Genomic DNA, 23,010 nt, shown 5'->3' on the forward strand with positions numbered 1-23,010 from the left:
CTTCCCCCCCCCCCCCCCCCGCTAAAGTTTAGGAGAAAGTTGGCATCATTATAACACTACAAGTGACAGGTGAAAGCATCGGCAAGAGGACTGGGAGACTTCGAGAACAGGGTCAGACTCAGAAAGAAAGAGAAAGGAAAGGATGGAGAGAAGTAAAAGCAAAAGCGAGGTGGATAAAAGGACGGGCAGAAGCGGGGACAAGCAAGTAGCCATATTCTCACGCAGATCAGCACCGGGCAGGCTGACGGGTGGACTGGGGCGAGCGGAAAGCTTAGAAGGAAAGAGACAAATTTCAGACACAGGGCGCAAACCTGAGCGAAGGCAGCCGAGGCCAAGGGGAGACCTCCTGAAGATCGCCGCAGTATCGCCGTCAGCCTGCCCCGACGGCGCGGCCCGGCAGTGCCCGCCGCCCCTCAGGGCACCGGCCCCATCCCCTGCGGAGCGGGAGGGCATGCCGTCCCCAGAGTGCAGGGAAAAGGAGGGAAGGTAGCACTAGCGAACCCACAGATTAGCTGAAGAGATCGAGCCAGGGAACTCCGTCTTACAAAAAATAAGTTGCGAGGAATTAAATGTTTCCCCTAACCATCATATTATACCAACAGTATCCGTCATCCCTAAGTGACCACATGAGTTCTACAAGTTTGGTATTGAACAGATAAAATAATTATTTTTTTTTATAAACTATTGCTATTATAAAATCCTTTGTTTATGATCCCAAGGAAAAATGAAATCGCTAATTGGAAAACAATAAACCAAAAATGCCTTCGGATTAATAATGATAGAGGTTAAGGGTGGCATCCCTTGGAAAGGGGGAGGGGAGCGAGGCGATCGGTGCCCGTGCTCTTGGACGGCGACCAGGGACGAGCGCAGCAGCCAAACGGGGCTGGGAGGGAGGAGGACGGGGGAAGAGGACGGGGGGAGGAGACCCCCCCCCTTCTCTTCGGAGGTCTCGGCTTGTGTGTTCGGCTCTGATCCGGAGACACGAGGTGAGGAAGGTCTGTATTGTAGTCATGTCCTCGCTAGATGAAATCTCAGTCAATTACTCTGAAATCTGCAGCTTGGCTTCTTTTCATTCTTTCCAGGTGAAAATTCAAACGTTTTCTGTTGTCGCCTGGTCCTTTCTTTCCTGAAACAAGGCACCCAACTGTTCTGATATTACCATTCAAAAACAGGTTCTGTGGCAAACCTCATTTGTGAATCTATTACAGAGATTAATAGATTATTTCTCCTTTTTCAACTAATTCTCAGTGGGGAAATTTAACCATATGGTAAGGAGAGAATTAGAATTTCATCACATTAGAGCAAAATGTAATGAAAAGAGTCCAACACCTGGGGCCAACTCTGAAAGACACAATTAAAAGGTTTTTAATGAAACCAGAGAAACTAAAAAATTTCATAGCCTTCAGTAATTCTGCCACATAAGAATGATTTACTGGAAGTGTTGGGAAATATTGTTTTTACTGATGTCAGAAGGATGAAAACCTGCCACTAAATACCCTGAGCGCTAACAGTAGAGCGAGAGCGAGCTGCTCGCCTCCAGCAGTAGAGGAGCAGCGGGACAAGATTCAGACCAGCCCTGGGGTTGCCACTTCAGGCTCTGAGAGAGCGCAGAAGAGCCTGTGCCCGGCAAAAAGAGGGGAGAAGCCCCGGGAGGAGAGCAGGGTATCTTCCCGACACCGGTGGCGGCATCCAGGCGCTGGGGAGTGGAGCGGGTCTCTCCTGCCGAAGGAGGCGGGGAGGGAGGGAGCTGCAAAGAGTTGGTCAATCGCAGTAAATAAATAATAATAAAGAAGTTTGGTGGGGTTTGCCCTTTCTCACCCCGCGCTCCCTCCTCCCCAGATAGGTTCATTTGCAAAGTAACTGATGGGGCTTTATGTTTTTTATAGGGACACGGGGGATCATCACTCTAAAGCGGCAATCTGCTGCTTGGAAAGGGCTCAGGGAGGGAGGAGGAGGAGGGGAGCCTCCCTGTAATTTGGTCTCCGCTTGCTGGAGAGGGGGGAGCGGGGGCTAGGGGCCATCCGGCTCCCAGGGAAGGGAGTTGGACTTTGGCGGGGGGCAGGAGCGGACACGGCTGCTGGGGTCGCTCCTCTTCTTCTAGTTATTATTTTAGGGTCTTTTTTCTCTTTCCCAGGCGACGCTTTTCTGGAAGACCGGTGGGGGTTGGAGGGGGGCTCTAAGTTAATGTAAATGCAGGGGGTGGGTGGGCTAGCGTGGGGGGAGAGGGTGTCACTCCTGACTCCACGGCTAAGTTAGCAGAAGTCTGCTGGCAGCACTCGGAAGGGGAGCGTTGAAGCGGGCTTTTCTGCAGTGCAGGGTTGTAATTTGCTGAAGGAGGCAAAGAACATCCTTCGATCTAAGTAGGGCTTTTAGTGTGCTCATTGATGAGTGAAAGTCGCCACACATGTCAAGCTAAAGGCAGTTGTTGGGTTACTAACAGGACACAACGTCTTGCAAACATATGCGTTAAGCTGTGTATACAGATGGCAGGGAGAATAATGGAGCAGGCGCCTCTTATAAAGCTCTAGCTGCTGCCTGTCTTCAGACCTGGGAAAAGCAACTATTCAGACTCAGGGCCAGATAGCGCCTGGGATTGTTTGTTACCGTTTTAATCCTATTAATTAAAACGTTAACCTGATTGGGTAGAAAGCTCTGTCCCAACAGGCGAGTCTTCTTCATAATAACCTACTCTCAGAGATAATGATGTAAAAGACTCCCCCGTCTGCGGCGGCTGCTGGTTGATGGGTCCGGAAATCTCTTGAAGGTGAATCCAAGCAAGATAAACGGTGGAAGCGGCTCCACTGGCAACGCACAATGCCCCAGCGCGGCGCCTGCTGAGGGCGAGCCGGAGCCGGAGCTGCAGCCGGAGCCACAGCCAGAGGCACAGCCACAGCCGCCGCCAGAGCCGGAACCGCCAGAGCCGCAGCCCGAGCCGCCGCCGGAGCAGGGGCAGCAGCGGCGACAGGCACAGCGCAGCCCCGGCTGGAGCCGGGAAGCGATTTCTGCCAGCGGGACGCCGAGGAGCCGCCCGCCGCGGCGCGGAGCCTTGGAGGAGCGGGTCGGGAGCTGAGGGGGGCGGAGGAGGCGGAGGCGAGCGGGGCGCCGATGGAGCGGGCGCTGGGGCTGCCCGCAGAAGAGGACCTCTTCCACAAGAGCCTCGCTGCCTCGGCCAAGCGCATGGAGTCTGCTTTCCGCTCGCCCCCGGGGCTCGACCTCTCTCACCCCCGCGACCGCCAGCCCTCGCCGCTCGCCTGCTACGAGGCGGCGGAGCCCGAGGCGCTGCTGCAGCCCGGCGTCGGCGGCGACCCGCTGGCGCTGCCGCCGGGCTCCGTCTGCGTCAAGTACGGCGAGAGCGCCAGCCGCAGCTCCGTGGCCGAGAGCAGCGGCGGCGAGCAGAGCCCCGACGACGACAGCGACGGCCGCTGCGAGCTGGTGCTGCGCGGCGCCGGGGGGGACCCGCGCGTCGCCTCGCCGGCGGCGGGCGGCGGCGGTGGCGGCGGCGGCGGGGGGGGCGGGGGGCTGAAGGCGGCCGAGGGCGGCTGCTCCAACAGCCACGGGCACGGCGGCAGCAAGAAGTCCAAGGAGCAGAAGGCGCTGCGCCTCAACATCAACGCGCGGGAGCGGCGGCGGATGCACGACCTGAACGACGCTCTGGACGAGCTGCGGGCGGTCATCCCCTACGCGCACAGCCCCTCGGTGCGGAAGCTCTCCAAGATCGCCACGCTCCTCCTGGCCAAGAACTACATCCTGATGCAGGCGCAGGCCCTGGAGGAGATGCGGCGCCTGGTGGCTTATCTCAACCAGGGCCAGGCCATCTCGGCCGCCTCCCTGCCCAGCTCCGCTGCGGCGGCTGCTGCGGCGGCGGCGGCGCTGCACCCCGCCCTCGGCGCCTACGAGCAGGCGGCCGGGTACCCCTTCAGCGCCGGGCTGCCCCCCGCTACCTCCTGCCCGGAGAAATGTGCCATTTTCAACAGCGTCTCCTCCAGCCTCTGCAAACAGTGCACGGAGAAGCCTTAAGGGCCGCTGTCGTTGCCGCCCCCCGCCACCGCCGCGGCCCCGGGGAGCGGCGACAGCCGGTGTCTCGGCCCCGGTCCCGGGCTGGAGGTCGCGGGGGCCGCGGAGGGACTGACCGCCGCTCGGTCCCCGCCGCCCTCCGCCCGGCCTCGCTTCGCCTCGCTCTTCTCCTTCGGTCTTGCCGGAACGGGACGGCGCCGGGAGCCAGCGTGCGTGTGGCCGTGGGGCGGGGGGCCGGGGGTGCCCCGGCCTGGGGGGCGCGGGGGATGGGGTGTTCGCTCCGTCGGAGCGCCCGGTGCGCGGCCGGACAAAAGAGAGGCCGGGAAGAAGCGTCAGGCTGTGTCGGGAGCCGAGGTAGCACCGGGGAGAGGGCTGGAGAGCATCCCTCACCCCGGTCTGGCGGCCCCTGGGAGGGGAAGGAGCCGCGGCGGCCCGGGCGCGGAGGTGGATGGGACAAATGAGAGAGGGCACTTGAACATAGATTTTTTTTTTATTATTATTATTATTAGCAGTATTATTATTATTCTAAGCCAGGAAACAAACAAACTTGAAATGTAAACTTATTTAAGCGACTCGCAGAAACAAAGACCATTGCTATGGAAGACTTTGTATTTTTTATCGTCTCTGAACTTTGATCCTGTGAAAATGCGCAAAGTTTGGTGAGAGTGATTAAAAAAAAAAAAATAAGAGAGTTAAAAAAAAAATCAAAAGCCTACTCCGTGTGGCTGAAAGTATCGCATTTTTTAAAGAAATATTTATGTGCACCTTGTTTCTTTCCACTTTGCAATGATGTATAAACAAGACATGCTATTTATTTGTTATTCTTTAAATGACCCTTCCACACCAACAATATTTATCATGTGTTAAGGTCACGGGTCTTATATGCAGTTACTTTAAATGCTTCTGAAATTCTGTTTATGGATTAACTTAAACTGTGTGCCAAGTGTTTAAAACGTTTATTTGCCAACAACGTATAACCAGAAATGTTGATGTATCCGAGCTGCTTAGGCTTATGAAAGGTCATCTGGATTTTAAGTTGCATCATCCCTGTATTTAAATTGAGCTTTAATAAATTGCTTCAGTCCAAAAATTACAGGAAAGGTGTATTCTTAATTGCTCAAACAACTAATTTTGAGAGGGTATTCTTTGCGTTAGAACAGGTAATAGCTATTTACTTTTACAAGGCATCAGATCAATAGCTGCTACAAGAACACTTGCCAAGCCAGTGTTTTCCCAGGCGCTGTGTTTTCAAAGGTATAATTTAAACCGCTTTTAATGTGTATGTAAATTATTCTGACTGTGGATGATTATTTAAGTTAAAATACTTTTAAAAATACTTTAGGCTGATTTACAGAACGCGTGGAATTCTTCTCTTTTATTTCTGGGGGCTGGGGGGGGGGTTGGGGGAAGGAAAATGAGAGATGAAAAGCAAGAAGTAGCTGTTCACCCAAAGTGAGCCTTCAGTTTGAGTTTGCATGGCTGGGTGGCTGTCTCTCTGCCATTTGTAAATCAAGAGTTTATTTTTTTTCTTTTTTCTTTTTTTTTTTTTTCCCTTTTCAAAAACGAGTCCTGCTATTTTCCACTACTTGCAGATAATACAAATTCGGACTGTCAGGTTGGATGGCAAAATAGGAGCCATGATGGATCTGTTGGCAGGTCACGGATGTGTAAAGAGTGATATATATTAAATAGGTCAGATTATGACAGCAATGTATGATCGTTTGTATGTGTATCTATGTCGGAAAGAATCTTTATTAAAATATTTTGAACAAACGCTTTTGTTGTGTTGTGCTTTGTTGAGCGTGTGTCTCCAGATTTAAGGAGGTGGGGGTGGGGGAATAGTTTCCTTTACCCTGCTCTGAGGGCGCTACGGTACCCCCTTGTCACCCCACTCCCAGCTCAGGGTGTCCCATAGAGGGGAGGGGGGAAAGGTCTTCTCTGTGGTGCGTTTCTACCGTGTTGCTGGGTGTGCTCCGGGGTGAGCTACCGGACTCCCTTTCCCCGTCTCATCCCTACCCTCAAGTTTTGGAGCCACCCGTCCCCTCCTGTCGCCTCCGACCTGCCCCATATCCGAGGTCAGAGAAGCGGGCAGCTCACCAGAGCTGCCAGCCCTGCGCTGGGCCCGGCCCGGGGGTCCCGGTCCCGCAGGGTCCCTCCTCCCCTCGGGAGGCCCAGGTCGGCGGCAGGGGTCCACGGAGCCGCCTCTCCTAACGGCAGCACCAGAGGCGGAGGAAGGGGATAAATCTTTTCTGCTCCACTTCCCATCAAAAAAGATTAATCAGAACCTGTAACTTTTCAGGAAACATAACTGTAAAGTGCCACGGAGCTGTGGGAAGGCAGCCCAGAGAGGGTGGGCAGATCAGCCTCCAGGCGCAAGGAGAAGCGTCTCTCAGCATTTACTAGACAAAGGCTGGGTGCGTCTAATTATGATTATTAAAACAATTTCCATGACGATGTCTAATATTATGTTAATTTGAAAACAACTGTGTATGAAAACTGTCGACTATAATACCTAAATTCATTTAATGAAACACATCGTTAAGGCAATTAAACCTCCTGGATGTGATTAAGGAACATAATTACGACACTGTTCTGCGCCATAATTGGGTGTCTTTAATCAAGGGGTAAAGTGATCAGCAACACAGCCATTAGTTTGTATTGTTCTGTCTCTGCTGTCCATCATTCTGATTAGGAATTAACCACCGCCACCAGCTTGGCGTGGTGCGTGCCTGTGTGTGTGTGTCTGTGTGAGTGTGTGTTCGTGCATCTAACATCGAGGGACACGTTTGCTGCGATATTTACAGCTTAATATGCCTGCCTACAGAGCGGGCTTCCCGGAGGGGTTCCCCGGGAAGGCGTGGGACGAGGGAAGCAGGCGAGGTCCCAACAAACTCCTGGAGAGGCCAGGACCCGGTCTGGAAAGGGGGGTGAGAGGGCCGGGGGACGGGGGGCCGGGGGGGGCCGGACGGACGCCCGGCTCTGCCTTCCGGGCACTGATGAAGGGCCTAGGTGCAGGCCGGGCAGAGTGCGGGCTGCGGGGCCGCCTGTGGCACATGTAGCGGCTCCTCTACTCCCCTCTCCCTCGCCTGTCTCTGCTTTGGAGCGGGAAAGCGGAATGAAGCGCTCTTCATTCCCTGCTGCCGCCCGACTTTGGGCTTTCTCGCTTCCTCCTTTCACGCTGCAGACGGGGGAAGGGGTGTCTGGCAGGGAGGGGTGCTGCCTGTACCCCCAGCCCTCTGCACCCAGCAGCCTCGCCGGGGAGCGACGAGAAGCCGCGGGACCAGTCCCCTGGGCAGGTCTGGCCAACGCGAGCTCCGTGTGTGTGTCGGGGGTGGGGGGAGGAGAGAGCCCCCCCCCCCGCCCCTCTTAACGCTTGATGGATCGCTAAGCCGGAACCGAACGTGTCCCCCCCCTTCCAAGGAGCTTCTTCCACGTTTCCCACCGCCCCACAGCCGCGGTCTCGCCCCCAGCCTCTTCCGAAGGCTCCCTCTGCCCCCCGCCACTCAGCCCGGCTCCTTCTCGGCCCCGTACCCCGGCTCGGAGCCTGAAATTGTCCCAGCATGAGTGACATTGGCTTTCCTAATGTAATGACTTATGAAAGATATAATCATGTGTTAAATTGAATCCTCCGCTTAACTGTTAATGGTGTGCTCTGGGCACATTTACGTATTAGATGCTATGGTAACTAATTACCACTAGAAGAAGGGATAATACACTTTCCAGACTTTGACAAATAATTATGAGTGTTCACATCCCTGCTAGCAGCAGTTGCAGCGGATCTGCTGGAATGAGTAAGTGAATAAATGAATGGGTAAGTGAACTTGTGTGCATGGAGGGGACTAGATAATGAATAGTGGTCAAGTGAGTTTTCTTATTAAAACCTTTAATGAAAATGTGATTTAGAGTGGAAGGGGGGGAGGGGGGGAAGCGCGACTCTGCCTCTAAACGTAATTAAATCGCGTAATATAAACATCGAAACATAAATAAGTTTGCTTTTAATTAAAACGCAGCAGACAAAGTAAATTATCCACGTGTTCGGAAACTTTACAGCAATTAACACCTTTTTTGGTGGTGGTAGTGGCGGAGGGGGGTAAGGTGGGGGCTAAAATAAAGGAGCCAGATCTCGGCCACTTCCCTCCGGGATCATTTGTAACTTTGATCGCACCCGCTGCCAACAGGCCAGGGGGATCCTAAGGCTTCAGTAAGGGTGGAACAGCTCCTTGGCGGGGTGGGACAAAACTTTGGGGAACTGGCTGTGGGCCCCGGTCGCTGTCACCGCCGCCCGCCCCTCGGGGCTGCTCGACAGGACTGGGCTACAGTCGGAGGGTTAGTGCTGGCTCCCTGCGAAGTACCACTCTTGGCTCAGGCAGCGCCGCAGGGGTTAAGCCGGTCCTGCACGACGGCCAGGTGCCCTCCCGGCCCCAGCGGGAGTGAAGGCTGGAGCCACGGCAGGGAGCGGGAGCCAGCGCGGCCGCCCCGGAACCCCGGGCCTGACTCGGGGAGCCCCGGCAGCCGGCTTATGCCACGGAAGAAACAGCTGCTAAATGAGCAAAGAGAGGGAGCCAGCCTCATTTCCCCATGGTCACTCATCAGATCGGTATCAGCCCCCTCCCCAAGCGCTCCGGAGGGAGTTTGCGCTGCTCTGGTCGGCTCTCCACCTCGGGAAGGGTTAAATCCTCCCCTAAGCCCCTAGTTGCCCTTGTCCTCTCAACCTGATTCAGAGACGTGTAATAAAATATGAAGCAAATTTATGGTCTGTTTCAAGCACTTTACTGCTGTATTTTTAAATTCATATATGCACATATAAGAACTATGATCTGTGAATAATTTGAAACGCTATAGGAAAACGATGCATTTTAGATCAAACATAGCCGTTTTCTTACATAATTGTCTCAGATTAAAATAAAAAGAAAGATACATTTCGAACAGAGACAAAGCTGAAAATCTAATGACAGCCATAAACTGCTAGACAGCCATAAATTAACGTCTTCATCAAACGCTGAAGGGATCAGTGCTTATCTAAATCAACAATTATTTCTTCCGAGAAGTTGCAGAACAGATTGCTCTTCTAATACTATTTTTAAATCCTCGTAATTGAGGATTAAGGGCAAACAATCGCCTTTCCGGAGTAAACCTCCTCTCCACCAGCCGAAGCCCTCCAAACTCCCGTAACACCCAGACCTCTTTCCTAGGAACCTCCCCGGGAGTCCTCTCCCCCTTTTCTCCACTCCAGAATTCCCCGAAGCAGGGGCTGTTTTTAGGAAGGGGCTGCAGGAGTCCCTCCTCACCCCTGCTGGGGGTCGGAGAACCGGAGCCCGGCGGGCTCACGGAGCGGGCGGGGGTCCGCTGTCCCGCCGCGGGCCAGTGACACTCCGAGACGAGATCCCGGAGCGGAGCCCTCCAGAAGCGGCGGTACTCCCTGTGCTTCAATCCCGTCCTCAGCATTCCCCAGCCCAACTAATACCCGTCCAGTTTTCAGGCTCGAAGCTTTAGCGGCACTGCTCCCAGCTGTAGCTACCTGCGATGCCGATTTCGCGAGGGGCTGGGTAAAGATCTCATTTTCAGAAGTCATCTGAAAATCACATCGAGCAGAAAGCCGATGTACCGGCTCACGGGGTGGAAATCAGACAGGGAAAGCCTTGCTGCCTGTAGGAGTTTGCTGCTAAAATGTTTGGAAGAGGTAGTTGGAAGGATGAGCTGGTAGGAAAGAAGTCACTGTCAAAAGTCATCCCGTGGTGTTTACTTACTGTCTTTTACTCTCCCTGTAGCCAGAACCTCGACTTTTATTCAACTTCGCTGTACTCATAGCTGCTGCTTAGGGGGAAACAAATACAAACCAACACATCAGTGTCAAAATCGGTTTAACAAAGTCTTGCAAGATAGAATCCTGCAAGGCTCCTAGCAGGAGCAGCTGAAGCTTAGGCTTCTTTTTCGTTACTTGTTTTGGTGTAAACAGTTTTGAAGACAAGCACATTTCTGCTATTACAAATGATGTATTCACACAGACTCAGTGCCTGATGCACAGGACAGGCTACGCAGACACAGTACTGGTTTATATGAGGATAAAGATCCCAGTACAGTTTAATTCTTTGCTTTCAAATGAAAATGCAACATTTTCTTTTTTTTTTTTTTTTTGTGCTGCTATATATGCAGCAATTATTTCTTAATACTTATTACTATTTATAAACATAAAGAACTTAAGTTTTAATGGGTGTTTTTGTAATGAGATCATTTTTCTGCTGTGTTGTGGGTATCGGGACGTGGCTAGATAGGGTACAAAGGCTGGTTTAGGTAATAGGAGGGAAAAGGCTATGGTGTGACAGTTAAAATAGCTCTATTCATATGAATTAATCATACGTCATGCATAAATTGATGCTGAGTAATTTTAAAATACAATGCGATATAAGTAACATCAAGAAAAAACTTTGTATCAACCCAAGTATTATACAGTGTTAGGAGCTCTTACTAATCCCCCCTGCCCAAGCCATCTTTCAGACCATCATGGAAAGCTCAGTCAGAAATGTGCCCTTCAAGAAATCTCAAAAAATGCCACTTTTTATTTGTAAACTTTACTAACTTCTACTGTAATCTGGAGTTAAAGCAATTGCATAGTTACAAACACATTCATCAAACCCAGAAAACTGCTGCAAGGTCTATCTTCTGTAGGACACATCAACAACCCTCTCAGCCATACCTGACAAGCATTTCTGCATGAGTAAATGAAGAAACACTGATGTCTTTGGGGTACAACCTCCATATTAAATACCTACTTGTAGAACTCTGTAGCTACAGTGATACTCAGAAAAGCCAAGCTGTGCTTTGCTGGCGCAGTGCTGTGTATCGTAACAATTTTCATTCATTTCGCCTTTTAAAATGAATGATCTGAGAGGACAGAATGCTTTACACCAGGTAGTACATCTTATACTATGCAGAGGTTTGCAAAAGGAAAAACCTAGGAACTGTATTTGGGAACCACTAGCGAATTGCAGATCCTTATACTAATTTTGAATGATGTCCTAGGAATGTCAGAAGTACCACTCCTTTTTCTTACCTGGTAAGAAGTGGCTTAAGCTTGATGGGAGAGTAAACCAGATTAAATAATTTCCTAAATTCAAGGAAGTTGCTCGATGCCAGTGCTGAATTAAAGGTTTGTTATTTGTTTTTTTTATTTGTTGAAATACCTTTCAAGATCAGGTTACAGAAAAAATGTGGTATGCTGAATAAATACTTTATAAAAACGAAAGCAATAGTTGTGAATCTGTGAGAAAAGTGTAAATGTGAGGGAAAAAAATACCATAGACGGTCATTCAATATTAAAATATATATATTCATTTTTATTCTGTCCTTAAAATACAAAATTCATTAAAGATGTTAGTTTACTAAAATAATGAAATTTCAATTTTCTTGCTCAGAAATTCACGATATACCTTATGTGATCTAAGAGCCTTAATGGTGGATATTAACTATTAAAGTAGAACCTAACCATTGTTCATCTATATACAGAATGTCAGTTTGCACAATTAAGAGCAATTCACAATCTTTTGAATGTCAGAAAGTTCAATAATGAGGAAATAAAAGACCATTTATAATTCTACAAGGGAAATTCACAGATCAGTAATTATTCATAAAAATAGCAACACCGACATGCAACTGGCTTAAAAGCATAAACTCAAGAACAACTATTACACAGTTTTGTATTAGCACATTAGGACATATTGGGAGAGATTAATTTGCAAACAGGTACATGTAGACTAACATGGTCTTTTAAGCAATGTAACAGTTTAAAAAGTTTACAACTGCTTATAGCAGTACTGAGCGCCAGCATGAAAATAGAAAACATACAATCTGCAAATTAAAATGGCAATAAAAAAAATCACATTTTAGCATTCACATTAGTTCACAATGAATTCACTTTTCTCAGGTGCTGTAGAGGGCCATACTGACTTAATAAATCTATTTTAAATGAGAAAAAGTTGATTTTTTTATAGCAGAATATACTATCAATATAACCACAGGCAGGGACAGCTTACAGTCAGAGGCTTGTACTGACCAGACAAGTCATATCTCAGGCTGACAAGTGCACTGTTTCACTAGAGAAACAGCAGAGAGATTCCAGGGGCACCCGTGCACTCCTCCTAGCTGACCCTACACTCGTCTGGTGAGATGAGCCGGCACGGCTGGGCTTGCAGCGCAGACCCTCCTGCTGAAGGGGAGAGGAGGGATATGGACAAGGGAGGTGCAAGGTCTGCTGTCTCCCACCACTCACTCCTGCAGCACCACCGGCACCTGAAGGCCTGTAGACAGCACTGCTGTTTCTGCGTCAATGACTTTGCTGTCTTCATGGCCCTCTGACAGACACTAAGAGCTGGTCACTCCTGGGTTCTGTGGCAGCAGAGATCATCAAAAACTGCATTGTGTCCTATGTCATAAAACATGCTGTTGTCATGGCTCCAGCTGGGACCTCCAGGAATGATGTACCCTCAACCTCTTGTACTGCTGCGGTTTATTGACATCATGGGCCTTTCACTCCCTGCTTCACGGAGACCAAGTCACTCCTGCTCAGAGAAGCTGCTGACTCAGTAAGTCACCTCCTCAGCTAAGGAGTACATGGACCAGAAGGGCTTTTCCTCTGTCCTGCTCTAGCTCTCATGACTGTATATGGGGGTGAAGACTACCTCCTCTGCCGCCGGGGTATGCTAAGGTAGTGATACATTACTTACCAGTAAAACTAATCTACCAGGAGTACAAGTTACCAGGGACAGAGTTCCAGGACACACTGGGTAGCCCTGCTTTACCTTTGATTATTTTGGTCCCTAAGGAAAAAGAGCAACTCACTCTTATCCAGTGAAATGTTGGCTTTTTGTGAGGTGCAAGGAGTGCTCTCCAACCCCATGCAAGCCCTTCAAGCGCCTTCATGGAGGTTTCCTGCAGCTCCTGGGAAAGACTCTGACCCTTTTACTCGTTTTTAAATGGATGCATGCCCTACAGATTTAATTGACCATTTTGGATACAATCTAGTTCTTTTAATTTCAAAATAGATACCATACAAACTGATCAGCAATTAATCCAAAATTACTAATGATTTGCACATACTTTTGGCACAGTCCTATTATGTCCTACCAAATTATGCAGCAGCCTGTGATATCCTAATTCAAAATCCCCAAAATAGAATACAATTATATATTAAAAGTCTTCTGTTTAGAACTAATACCTATGGTTATTTTTGCAGTTGCTTCAGGTTTGTTTCAAAGTGCCAAACAAAGATTTATCAAAACTGTGGCATGAGACATTTTACAGCTTACATTTAAGCAATAATGAAATACAGTCAGCAGTGTAATGATACCAACATTTTCTCTCTCAATAAAGCAGGCTCTAATGTCCAGACTGCATTGTGAGCTATGGCTGAGTACAGAATAGCTCCTACGGAGTAACTATAGGAGCAAGTAACTTGAGTACAAGAATCTTTCCACAGAAACAAATTTTATTCTGTGGCACAAAGCAATAATCAGCTTTTGCCGTTGATTAAATGTTGAAGCAAAGTTAAAACATTTAATCAACTGCAAAGCCCATTTAATGTAAGCGCACTCCAACACTGTAGACATTATTGATAATATATATGAAGATAAAATGTTTATCCAATATATCTCACAAAACTACAATTTTCTCCTCGGAGGATTTAGAGTGTGGCTGTGCCAATCTCTGAAAACCTTTATACTGATGCTGATGCTTATTTAGGGAATGTGCTTTACATGAATAACTACACAGGCTCCTACGCAAATATCAATAAATAATTCTCACCCTTACTATGTACGCAGAAGTTTCCATCCATAGGCCATCGAATGCTTTAGAGATGAGTAAAATTTATGACTTTAAAAGACTTACACTGGCACATCCCAAAGAGAGATGTGTTTTGGGAAAACAAGGCAAGGCCCACAGACATGGCTCCTCTCCCATCACAATTATCCTCTTGGCAAATTGAGACTGGACAGCCACAGGAATGCTCATCAGTCTTTGAAGTGATGCCTGGGAAGAGACAGGGTCTAAACATCTTGCTAGGAAATTAATTTTGGAACAAAAGCTGGTCACCCAGTGAAGCAGGCTGGGCAGTCAGGATACAGGGAACTTTTGTGGCTGCCCAGCATTTTCACTTGCCTGAATTTTGGTCACAGGGAAGAACCTGTTTTCCAATTTGTAGACGGACAAGTACGTTTCCAAACACAGGTCACACTATGCATAACTTAGGCACAGTAAAACACTATTAAAAAGTAGGTTTAGATACCACACTTGCTCTGGAAGCCCTCTTCTTTTGCCTTCTTGGACAAATGAACAAACACAAGAAATGGTCAAAATAAACACATGGACATGTTACTAGGAAATCAGTGAGAGGAACAGAAGGTCATTTTTGAAATGCTAGAATATTTCAAACAGGCTCATATATTTTCTCCCTGAAGAATATACTTTTTTTGGCTCAAAAGCCAAAATAGATAATTTAGGCTTGATCCAGATCCTATTAAAATCAACAGAACCTCCCTTCTGACTGAAAATGACTGCAGGAAAAAATCACAGATTTTAATTTCTTTGCACTGCAGCAAAGAAAAAAAAAAAAAGAAAAAAAAAAAAAAAGAGAAACAAAGCATTCATCCTCAGTACATCAAACTGAAGTCAGAAATGTGTTGCCAGTAAGGCAGTCTTGCAAATCATTCCCCGCCACCCGACAACAGCTTCCATTACATTTCCCAAATAAGGGCTAAGACACAGAAGACCATGAAGGGAACAGAGTAAATAGAAAGTTAGAATGATAATCTAAAAATTGTTTCAGCCCCTAGAATTAAGTTCCCCCTTTCTTGCTATTATTCTTCTATGACCAGATGCAGAGACGCCTCCAGATGGTGGGTGTATGGGACCTTCCAATCTAATCCCTGTGACAAAGGGCTGCTGAGCCCATTTGCCATATAAACAGCCTGGATCCAGCTTGATGTCATCCTCCCTGTAAATCCTACCCAATTCATGGCCAAGAGTTTGGGGGTCTGTCTTGTAGGAACACTGGACTATTTACTTGGCCAAACTCTTGTTGGCTCAGCTTACTACTCATGACTCAGGCAGGACAAAATGATGCTGCATGTCCCTGCATGTGGTACCTACTTCCAGCCAAAGGGCTTTTCTCCTTAGAAACAAATAGGAAGGACGTAAAAGCAGAGAGGGAAAACCAAATGCTTCCAAAAATACAAAGCCGAGTGACAAAACAGAGGGAACATGAACGTTAGTACAAGGCATATAGGCAGCCACTCACTTTCTTAAGGACCTTAGCTTGTAACGGAAGTCAATATCGACGTCTGGCAGGAGGATACCAAGGCCCATACGACTGTTATCAAGTCTTACAGCTTTGTTTTCCACTAGTTCTACATCAAAATGAGCCAACAGTAAGAAAAGAAACATCTTCATCTCATTCATTGCAAGGAACCTCCCTGGACACATGCTGATCCCAGAGCCAAAGGGCATTAGGAAATACTTCAGTTTTCTTCCTGCCTTGTAGAATGTGGTTTTCTTCTTGCCATTCTCTATGTATCGATCAAACTTATACTCCTGAAAATAAAAGAGAGACAGTGTGATATCTAATGAGGCAGTTACATGAGTGGCTTTGTTTTCACAACAGTAATGATTCTGAAACCCAGAAAAGATAAAGGGGAAGACAAGGAGCTGACAGCTTCTCCTTTTTAGTTGGTTCCCTCAGGTTTCATTAACTCACATTATCTTTCTTGCAAAGAACACTCCTTAAATCCACTTACTTAGCTTAGCCCTTTTACATCAAGCTCCTTCAACTTCCATGTCTCATCCACTGAATGTCTCGCCTATATTGATTGTAATTAGATTTTGACCGCTTTGTAGCAGGGACAATGAACCTTAGTGGAAGGACAATTTTCTTCTAAAGCATCATACACGCTCAGTGTGGTACATACATCATGAATAAGGATAATCTGCCAAATTCTGCAAATGCCTATGAATAAATTAATGCATTGCACCGATCTTGCTCTTGCAAGCCAGAGCAAAATCCATCCTTCTTTTGCACCCAGTGGTGCAGGTTATTTGAAAACCAGACCTGATGCTTTGCAGTCAATTTTCCCTTCAGTTGGAGATGGTTGCTGCTTAATTTGCCACATCTTACCTTCAAATGTTTTGCTCCAGAAGCTGTGTGCAAAGTAGTAGTAGTGACTGACCATTTTAAAGCAACTGCTTTCAAGTAAGGCTTGAGGCTGCACTTGTAACCTATGTCCCATAAATTGTACATCTTTCTGACTATTTTCCAGTAGCAGGATCCCTGCTTAGAGATAATTCATGTTTTTGAATGAAGGAGATCTGGCATCCTCACTCAGTCAATGGCAAATTAACCACTTACAAAATCCTCCTGCATGCTTTGAATAAAAATGACAGACACTTCTTGCTTATGGTCACTCATTAGCATTTGTCCTGCTTTGCATACATCTGCTATAGCAGCAGCCATTTGGAGCTGGCTGGGAACAAGTCAGTCAGACAGAAACCAACCTCTACTGATTAAAAAAGAAACACGCTACAATGAAAACCACACTGATACTGATCTACTCATTAGATTAAATGCTTTGTAAAACATGCACTGCAGGTCTTGCTGTCAAGAAAAAACAGTGGCGGGGAGGTGGTCTATGAGAAAGGGAACAAATACAAGGTGCATTGAAGGGGATGTAATTTTGGGTTGAAGAACAGGTTCTGGTTTTTCTAAATGGCAGAGGTCTGGATTTTCCGCAAAGATAAAGGTGTGTGTTTCCACTGACAAGTAATTCTTTTCAGTCTCTTTGAACATCCCAGACAAAAGGAAGCATGGCATTTTTTTTTTCCTTCATAAGTAATCACTTCATTTGAAGAAGCACAATGACAAATGAAAGCCCAGAATATTCCTTCTCCCTTAAAAAAGATTCACTTCCTGTAATCTAAATCCTACTGGTCTAAAAACACCACTGCTAAATATGAACTGCAACAGCTTATAAAAACAACCCAACCCAAACCAAACCAGAGCTCTTCACTTTGTTGGAACATTTCCACAAGGTGCACTCCTGGCGTCTGGAGCAATTATGAGTGGTGGTATTGAACACATAGACATCCTGGGTCAAACCTTATGCTTTCTTTGTCCTCTTAAGAGTCATCTGAGACTTGTAATTGCTTTTAATGAAAAATAAATTGGTGTCTAAGGAACTGAGAAAGCACAAAACAAGTGTGAGACAGGAACTGAGCCAGTGACAGTGACATCAAACTCAGGCCTGTGCTGAAGCCCCTTGGGTAGGACAGTGTTTCCTTAAAAGCCAGTTTGTTGGCTAAATAACAACTAATTTTTGACAATAAAGGAGCTTTCAGTCATGCGCAAGGCCTCCTGGGAAGAGTCGGGGTGATTGATGGCAAGGAAAAGGTGAAGACACTGAGCAAGAGCAGATGATAAAGTTCCTGGTGGACGGCCTGTGAAGAGTATTATGAAAATGGAGCAATCTCCTGTGATTGATATAAGTCTCCCTCTGTCACATCGTGTATTTGGCTTTGTTTTGGAAGCCACCATGTACGGTTTCCTGGTATTTCACTCTATGGGATTTGCAGAATTCATTTACTGAGCTCTGTAACTAGCTGAGTTAGGATTTAGGGGTTCACTTTATCCACTTCAGAGAGAAGTGACTCCTTTATTTTGGTTTTGATGAGTGGAGAAAGAGGTCAATAATATATGCTTACACTTATACAGCATGGTGCCAAAGCAGAAGATAGCTTGAACTTAAATTTATGTATTCAGGAGAAAAGCATTGCTACAAAATTATCTTGTCAAGCTGCCTGTTTTCCCAGGAAAGTTTTCCCTAAATACATGACAAGCTCAAGACTGCACCTTTCAAAAAATTCATTCTCCATCGCTATCTGATCCTCAGTAGTTATTGTTGAAAGCACACTGCATATTTTAAGAACTAAACAGAACAGTGATTTCCCCACTTTTCGAGAGGGCCCATGTGCTGAAATCAATGTACCGCAATGTGTGGATTGCTCATTCACTATCAAAAAGATAAAATATATGAACTAAAGCTGTACTGTGAAAGCTGAGCCGAGCTGATACTAAGCAGATATATTCAAGCAATGGAAATATGGTAATATATTCCGGCAATTATTGGATAAGGGAGGGGATCAGTTTCCACACTGATGCTTTTGGTCTAGGACCTAAACAAACAGATGGACTTTGACAAATCAATAATGTTCTCCAAAATAAGGTGTTAAGAATAAAATAAGGAAAAGCTTATTTGTTAACTGTTACTTTTTAAGGATAGAAATATTAATTGACTATTTGCCAATATATGGATACTTTTTTAAAACTAATTTTCTCAGTGGGCTTTGTCCTCATTTTTGGGTGGGGACAGCCAGCAGAACCATCCTGAACATCATTTCCATTTTCGTGGCTCCCATGTTCATCCCCGTGACTATTCCTCACTTATGCTAACTCCGACAAAATAAGAAGGCTGCTGGAGTTCTTGTACAGTGAGATGCTAACACGCACCAACAAGGCACCTGAATCTCATCTTTCCTCTGCAACCTCATATCCTGAAATTCCTGAAAGGCAGAGCCCCAGCAAGCAATGCCTCTAACACGAGTTTTCTATAAATATGTAAAAAACCCTAGTTCCCTTCTTCTTTGGCTCAAATGCCAAGGACGGAAATCAGCATGGCTGGGAGACAGCCATTTGCTTAGGAAAATGGGGATGAGGAACAGATCAGGTATGAGCTCTTGCTTTTCAGGCAGAGGAGCCATTTAAGAGCTTCAGGGTGCACCTCACTCTTCCTTCATGGCACCCTGTGCAGGGACAGCAATCTGTGGGAGCAACCTAGCCAAGACAAGGACTAGCCAATTTGCATGCAGGTGGTGAACTTCTGAAGCGGCATTAAGGCTGAGGAAGGGTGGACTAATTTCAGGTCTTTGATATTCATTAACTCCAGCATCAGAGAAAAATACTAGGAGATGACACAATTACTCTCTGAGCTTTGCTGCAGAGCAACATCTTTACAGCCATCAAGTTCACAACACTCTACTAATTGATCAAGAAGGGGTGAATCCCTATGAAGGGAGGTGAAAAAACATAAGGCTCAAGTAAGACACTGCTATTATAGGGCTTCAGAAAGTCAATGATGCTTTGCGGGCACTTAGCTAAATGGCCCACATTATTTGGTATTTAAACCACCTTCTATTATTCAGCCCTCCTTGGGTATCAAATGATCCACTGCCAAACAAAACCCACATTTAGCCTAAAGTTTATGGTAGTCAATGTGCAATTGTCAATTCCTTTGAAAGCAGTCTCATCACCATATTTTTCTCTTCAGGCCATGAATCCTTTGACCTATCAGGCCCTACAAAATACATCTGAAAGTAGCAAGATTTGTTCCACAAGAAGGAACAGCAGTAAAAAAGCCCACAACCCAGAGATCACAAAAGGCTTGGCTGCTGCTATGTGCCTGGAGTAGGAAGAGTAGCACCAGCTGAATGTTTACCTTAGGATCTTCATAGACCTCAGGGTCCATGTGCAAAATCTGTGGGTAAAGGGCTATCCAGTCTCCTTTCCTCAAACCGACTTCTTGATTCCCTTCAAGCTTGAGAACAAAATCCTCCTGGCTGATGCGAATGTTCATGGAGGATGAGCACATTCGTAAACTCTCGTTTAAGGCACTCTCTGCGATTAAACAAAAGTGGAGGGAGGGAAGCATCAGAAATATGGGAGATGACTGGAAGTTATACATGGCTACAGCTGCTGAATCTTGACGGGTTTAGTAGGGCAGGCTAAAGGAAAAGAAAAAAAAAAAAACAGGAAAACACCCACAAACCAAACCAAACATAAAGCAGAGACCAGGAGGAGGCAATAAACAACCCCACAGGGCTGGGGGGGGGGGGAACAGCCACGATGCTGAACCTCCCGATATGATTCTCACTGATGGTGCTGAGAAATCCTGTCAGCTGTAGGCAGCACTGAGTTTTGGGTGGAAAGTCATTATTCAGGCATCACGTTGAAAGCAACACAATCAAAAGACAAGAACGCTTTACGCATTTACATGTATTTTGGAGGTTGCTAGCAAATACCAGTGAAAGCATCCATGGAGCTGTTTAGCTTGCCTTTCGAAAGCTGTTGGATGTAATGGCAGGACTACATGTTAAAAAATCATTTCGCTTGTTAATTTCATAGTAAATCTAAGGATTTTAAAATTTATTTATTCTATTTCCAGTGTGTTACATTGCCAAATGATAGTGTCTGTTATGGTCAGAGTGAATGAAAGCAATTCATTATTTGCCTGGTAATTTTAAGAGAGAAAGACACTTTTAATTAGTCAAGAGAAAAGGAAACATAGTCCTCTCAGGCTTAGGGAAAGCAAGATTTCTGTCTCCACCATCACATCCTGGAAGGCTCCAGAAGCTGAATGTCCTTGCTCTCCCAGTGGCCTTCACCTTTTGCTCCTAGCACGACAGATTTTATGGCTAATTTCCGGCAATTTATCCTGGCAGTTTGAGGAGGAATTCCTTTGGGAATAATATGCATAATTTGCATAAATCATTCTGATAGCATGTATATCAGTATGTAGCTCCTGTCTAGGGCTGCATCTCTCACTTTATAATCAAAACTGACTATTTTTCCACCAGTGTGTATGGGCACTGTTATATGTGACTTGATTCCTTCTAATCATCAGTGTGAAAAATAGCCTAAAATGGGGTTTCATTTGCACATAATAATCCATTTGTGTCTGCATTTATGTTCTGTGGTATCAAATAAGCCTTCTTTAAGTGTTCACCAAGGCACTATGACTGCTGCACCCAAAAGGTTAGTTTATTAGAGATAGTAGCTACTCAGTGTAGATGCCTCTGAAAAAAAATAATAGCAAACGTTCTTTCACTAAAAATTAAATCTGGTGCAGCATGCATAGCAAATAAAGTGGCCCTGGATGCTTTCTTGCAGGAGGTTTTTCCTTAAGCATGCATTTGTCTAAAGAAATGAGGCTGCGGTCAGCTTTGTGTGGCCAGCACCATGATTCAATGTGACGTACAGTGAGTCTGTGCATATTCTTTTGGACTGCCTTCGTTACTATAATCAGGCAGAGTCAAATCGGCTTGTTGGTGACGAAGCCAGAAAAGAACCCTGGTTCCAGAAGATGGCCTCTACTGCAGATAGCCACAAGGCACCTGACACGATAGATTTCAGCTGGCAGCGCTCTGGCAACAAAACTTTACGTGGTACAAAGAAAGGGTCCAGCCTCCGCTCCCAGATGGTCTTCAACCTGCAGAAAATGAAGCTGGTAACTCTGTGATGGTCCACTATTCGGAAATGGTGGTGACATATGTAGCAACAGCAGAAATCAAAAGGGGAAGAGGGAAAATGGGGGAAAAAAAAAACCCCAACAAAAAATTATTAAATTGCTGCTGCAAAATAGCAGGTTCACATTTAACCACCCAACTGATGTGGTCACATCCCATCAGTGGACATCTTCCCAGAAAATGCGGCAGTCCCTGCCCGCTGCCGGATCCCAAATGACAATTGGGCAGCATATCTTATGCAGAAGTTAATCACAATAATGGAGCACAAAGTGTGGCTTAGCGGTCAGATCATAAATGACAAATCTGTTTTACCTTCCAGTACCAGTTATGTGTGGAAGGCGAGCTTGGCTCTCGCTCTGAGCGATCATGCCGATAATCATTAGATGACAAAAGTAATGAGTCACATTATGATCAACAAAGGAGAATGGAGCTTATATGGCTTTGCAAGCTCACATTAAAAAAATAGACAGTCAGCTTTCCACAAATGCTGGGGCTATACATTGAGAGGAATGACAACTGCACAATAAAACTGCAGCCTTTACTTGCAGTTGTCATAGTTCAGCAGACACCAGCCATCGCTGCTGACAGACCAGCTGGGTAGCTTGGGAGGCCTTCCATTCTGAACTGTGAGGTACAGTAAATTATCCAGCACAGTAGAGCAACATCTGTTTCTGTGCTTGTGCCGAACAAACAAGGCAATTTAAAGCATACCAAGGGATAACCAAGCAGCAAATGAACATGACCCTCATTTTTCCCCCCCCTTCTTACACACATGAGATGCTAAACTTCACTGTGCAAGCGCTACATAAAGAAGCCAGGCTGTTGTTTGATAAGGTGTTGTCAGAGAGATTTTACATATTTTCTAGAAAGGGGGGGAGGAAGAGAGAGATATCTCTCTCATAGTATTGTTATTCTTAGAATCCTCCCACTTCTCTCCTCGTTTCTTATACTAAAGCTAGCACTCAGCTTCCAATTCATTCTAGATTTTTTTTAAAAACTGTTTCAATATACTTATAAATATTCAGTCTTTAAACCCTAATTTGCTATACTTAGTTCACATGCCTTCAAGCATTTGTCTTCCAATTTCCACTGAATAAATGCGTACTAATGAGAAATAGAGCAAGCTGCTGAGGCAAAGCTGGGTGACTTGAGCCTGGCCTGCCACCAGCTTGTGATAGGCAGGCAAATTGAGTTAAAATGAAAAGTCTTGTCAGCTGAAATACAACATGGTAGCCAAACAGCAAGCTGTCAATCATCCAGCCAAAACAAGGGACTGCAGGTAATAAAAGGTCATTGGAATCATAAGTGCATTTGGCTTTCGTAGGCAAGTTAATTTTAATCAAACATGATCTCTATCTATAAATGTTTTATAAAACTTATTGTGCATAATGGATTGTTAATTTTACACTAACACATAGCAGGTAATAGGGTACTATAATTATTAGAGTGTATTGTAGGAAAATAGCTATTGAGTATGCAAATATTTGGGGGGGGGTCATTTACACACAGGCATCACGGTGTGCCAACACAAACGATAATCTGAAACAAGTACATTTGCATCTTACAAAGAACTAAATGATACTGCCCAGCCCATTCCAGGAAAAGATATTAATTTCTCTCAATCCAACCAACGATTTTAGTGCTTAGCATTTTTAT

The 23,010-nt window shown here is 46.1% G+C and overlaps 2 protein-coding genes across 2 annotated transcripts in view; one reads left to right on the plus strand and one right to left on the minus strand.

The window, feature by feature from the left end:
- Positions 1 to 2,238: 2,238 nt before the first annotated feature.
- Positions 2,239 to 5,104, plus strand: BHLHE22 (basic helix-loop-helix family member e22). Its single transcript, XM_065668353.1, has one exon. The coding sequence runs from the start codon at positions 3,106 to 3,108 to the stop codon at positions 4,015 to 4,017; it is 912 nt and encodes a 303-aa protein (XP_065524425.1). The 5' UTR covers positions 2,239 to 3,105; the 3' UTR covers positions 4,018 to 5,104.
- A 6,216-nt stretch (positions 5,105 to 11,320) lies between these two features.
- The window catches only part of LOC136008709 (cytochrome P450 7B1), a 124,901-nt gene continuing 113,211 nt past the window's right edge, over positions 11,321 to 23,010 (minus strand). The window contains exons 5-7 of the mRNA XM_065668354.1: positions 19,548 to 19,726; positions 15,305 to 15,597; positions 11,321 to 14,037 (exon numbers count right to left, since the gene is read on the minus strand). Of these exons, the coding sequence (XP_065524426.1) occupies positions 14,019 to 14,037; positions 15,305 to 15,597; positions 19,548 to 19,726 (491 nt within the window). The 3' untranslated portion in view covers positions 11,321 to 14,018. The remainder of the gene's footprint in view (positions 14,038 to 15,304; positions 15,598 to 19,547; positions 19,727 to 23,010) is intronic.

This window comes from Lathamus discolor, chromosome 2 (genome assembly GCF_037157495.1).
Source record: "Lathamus discolor isolate bLatDis1 chromosome 2, bLatDis1.hap1, whole genome shotgun sequence".
Classification (NCBI taxonomy): domain Eukaryota; kingdom Metazoa; phylum Chordata; class Aves; order Psittaciformes; family Psittacidae; genus Lathamus; species Lathamus discolor.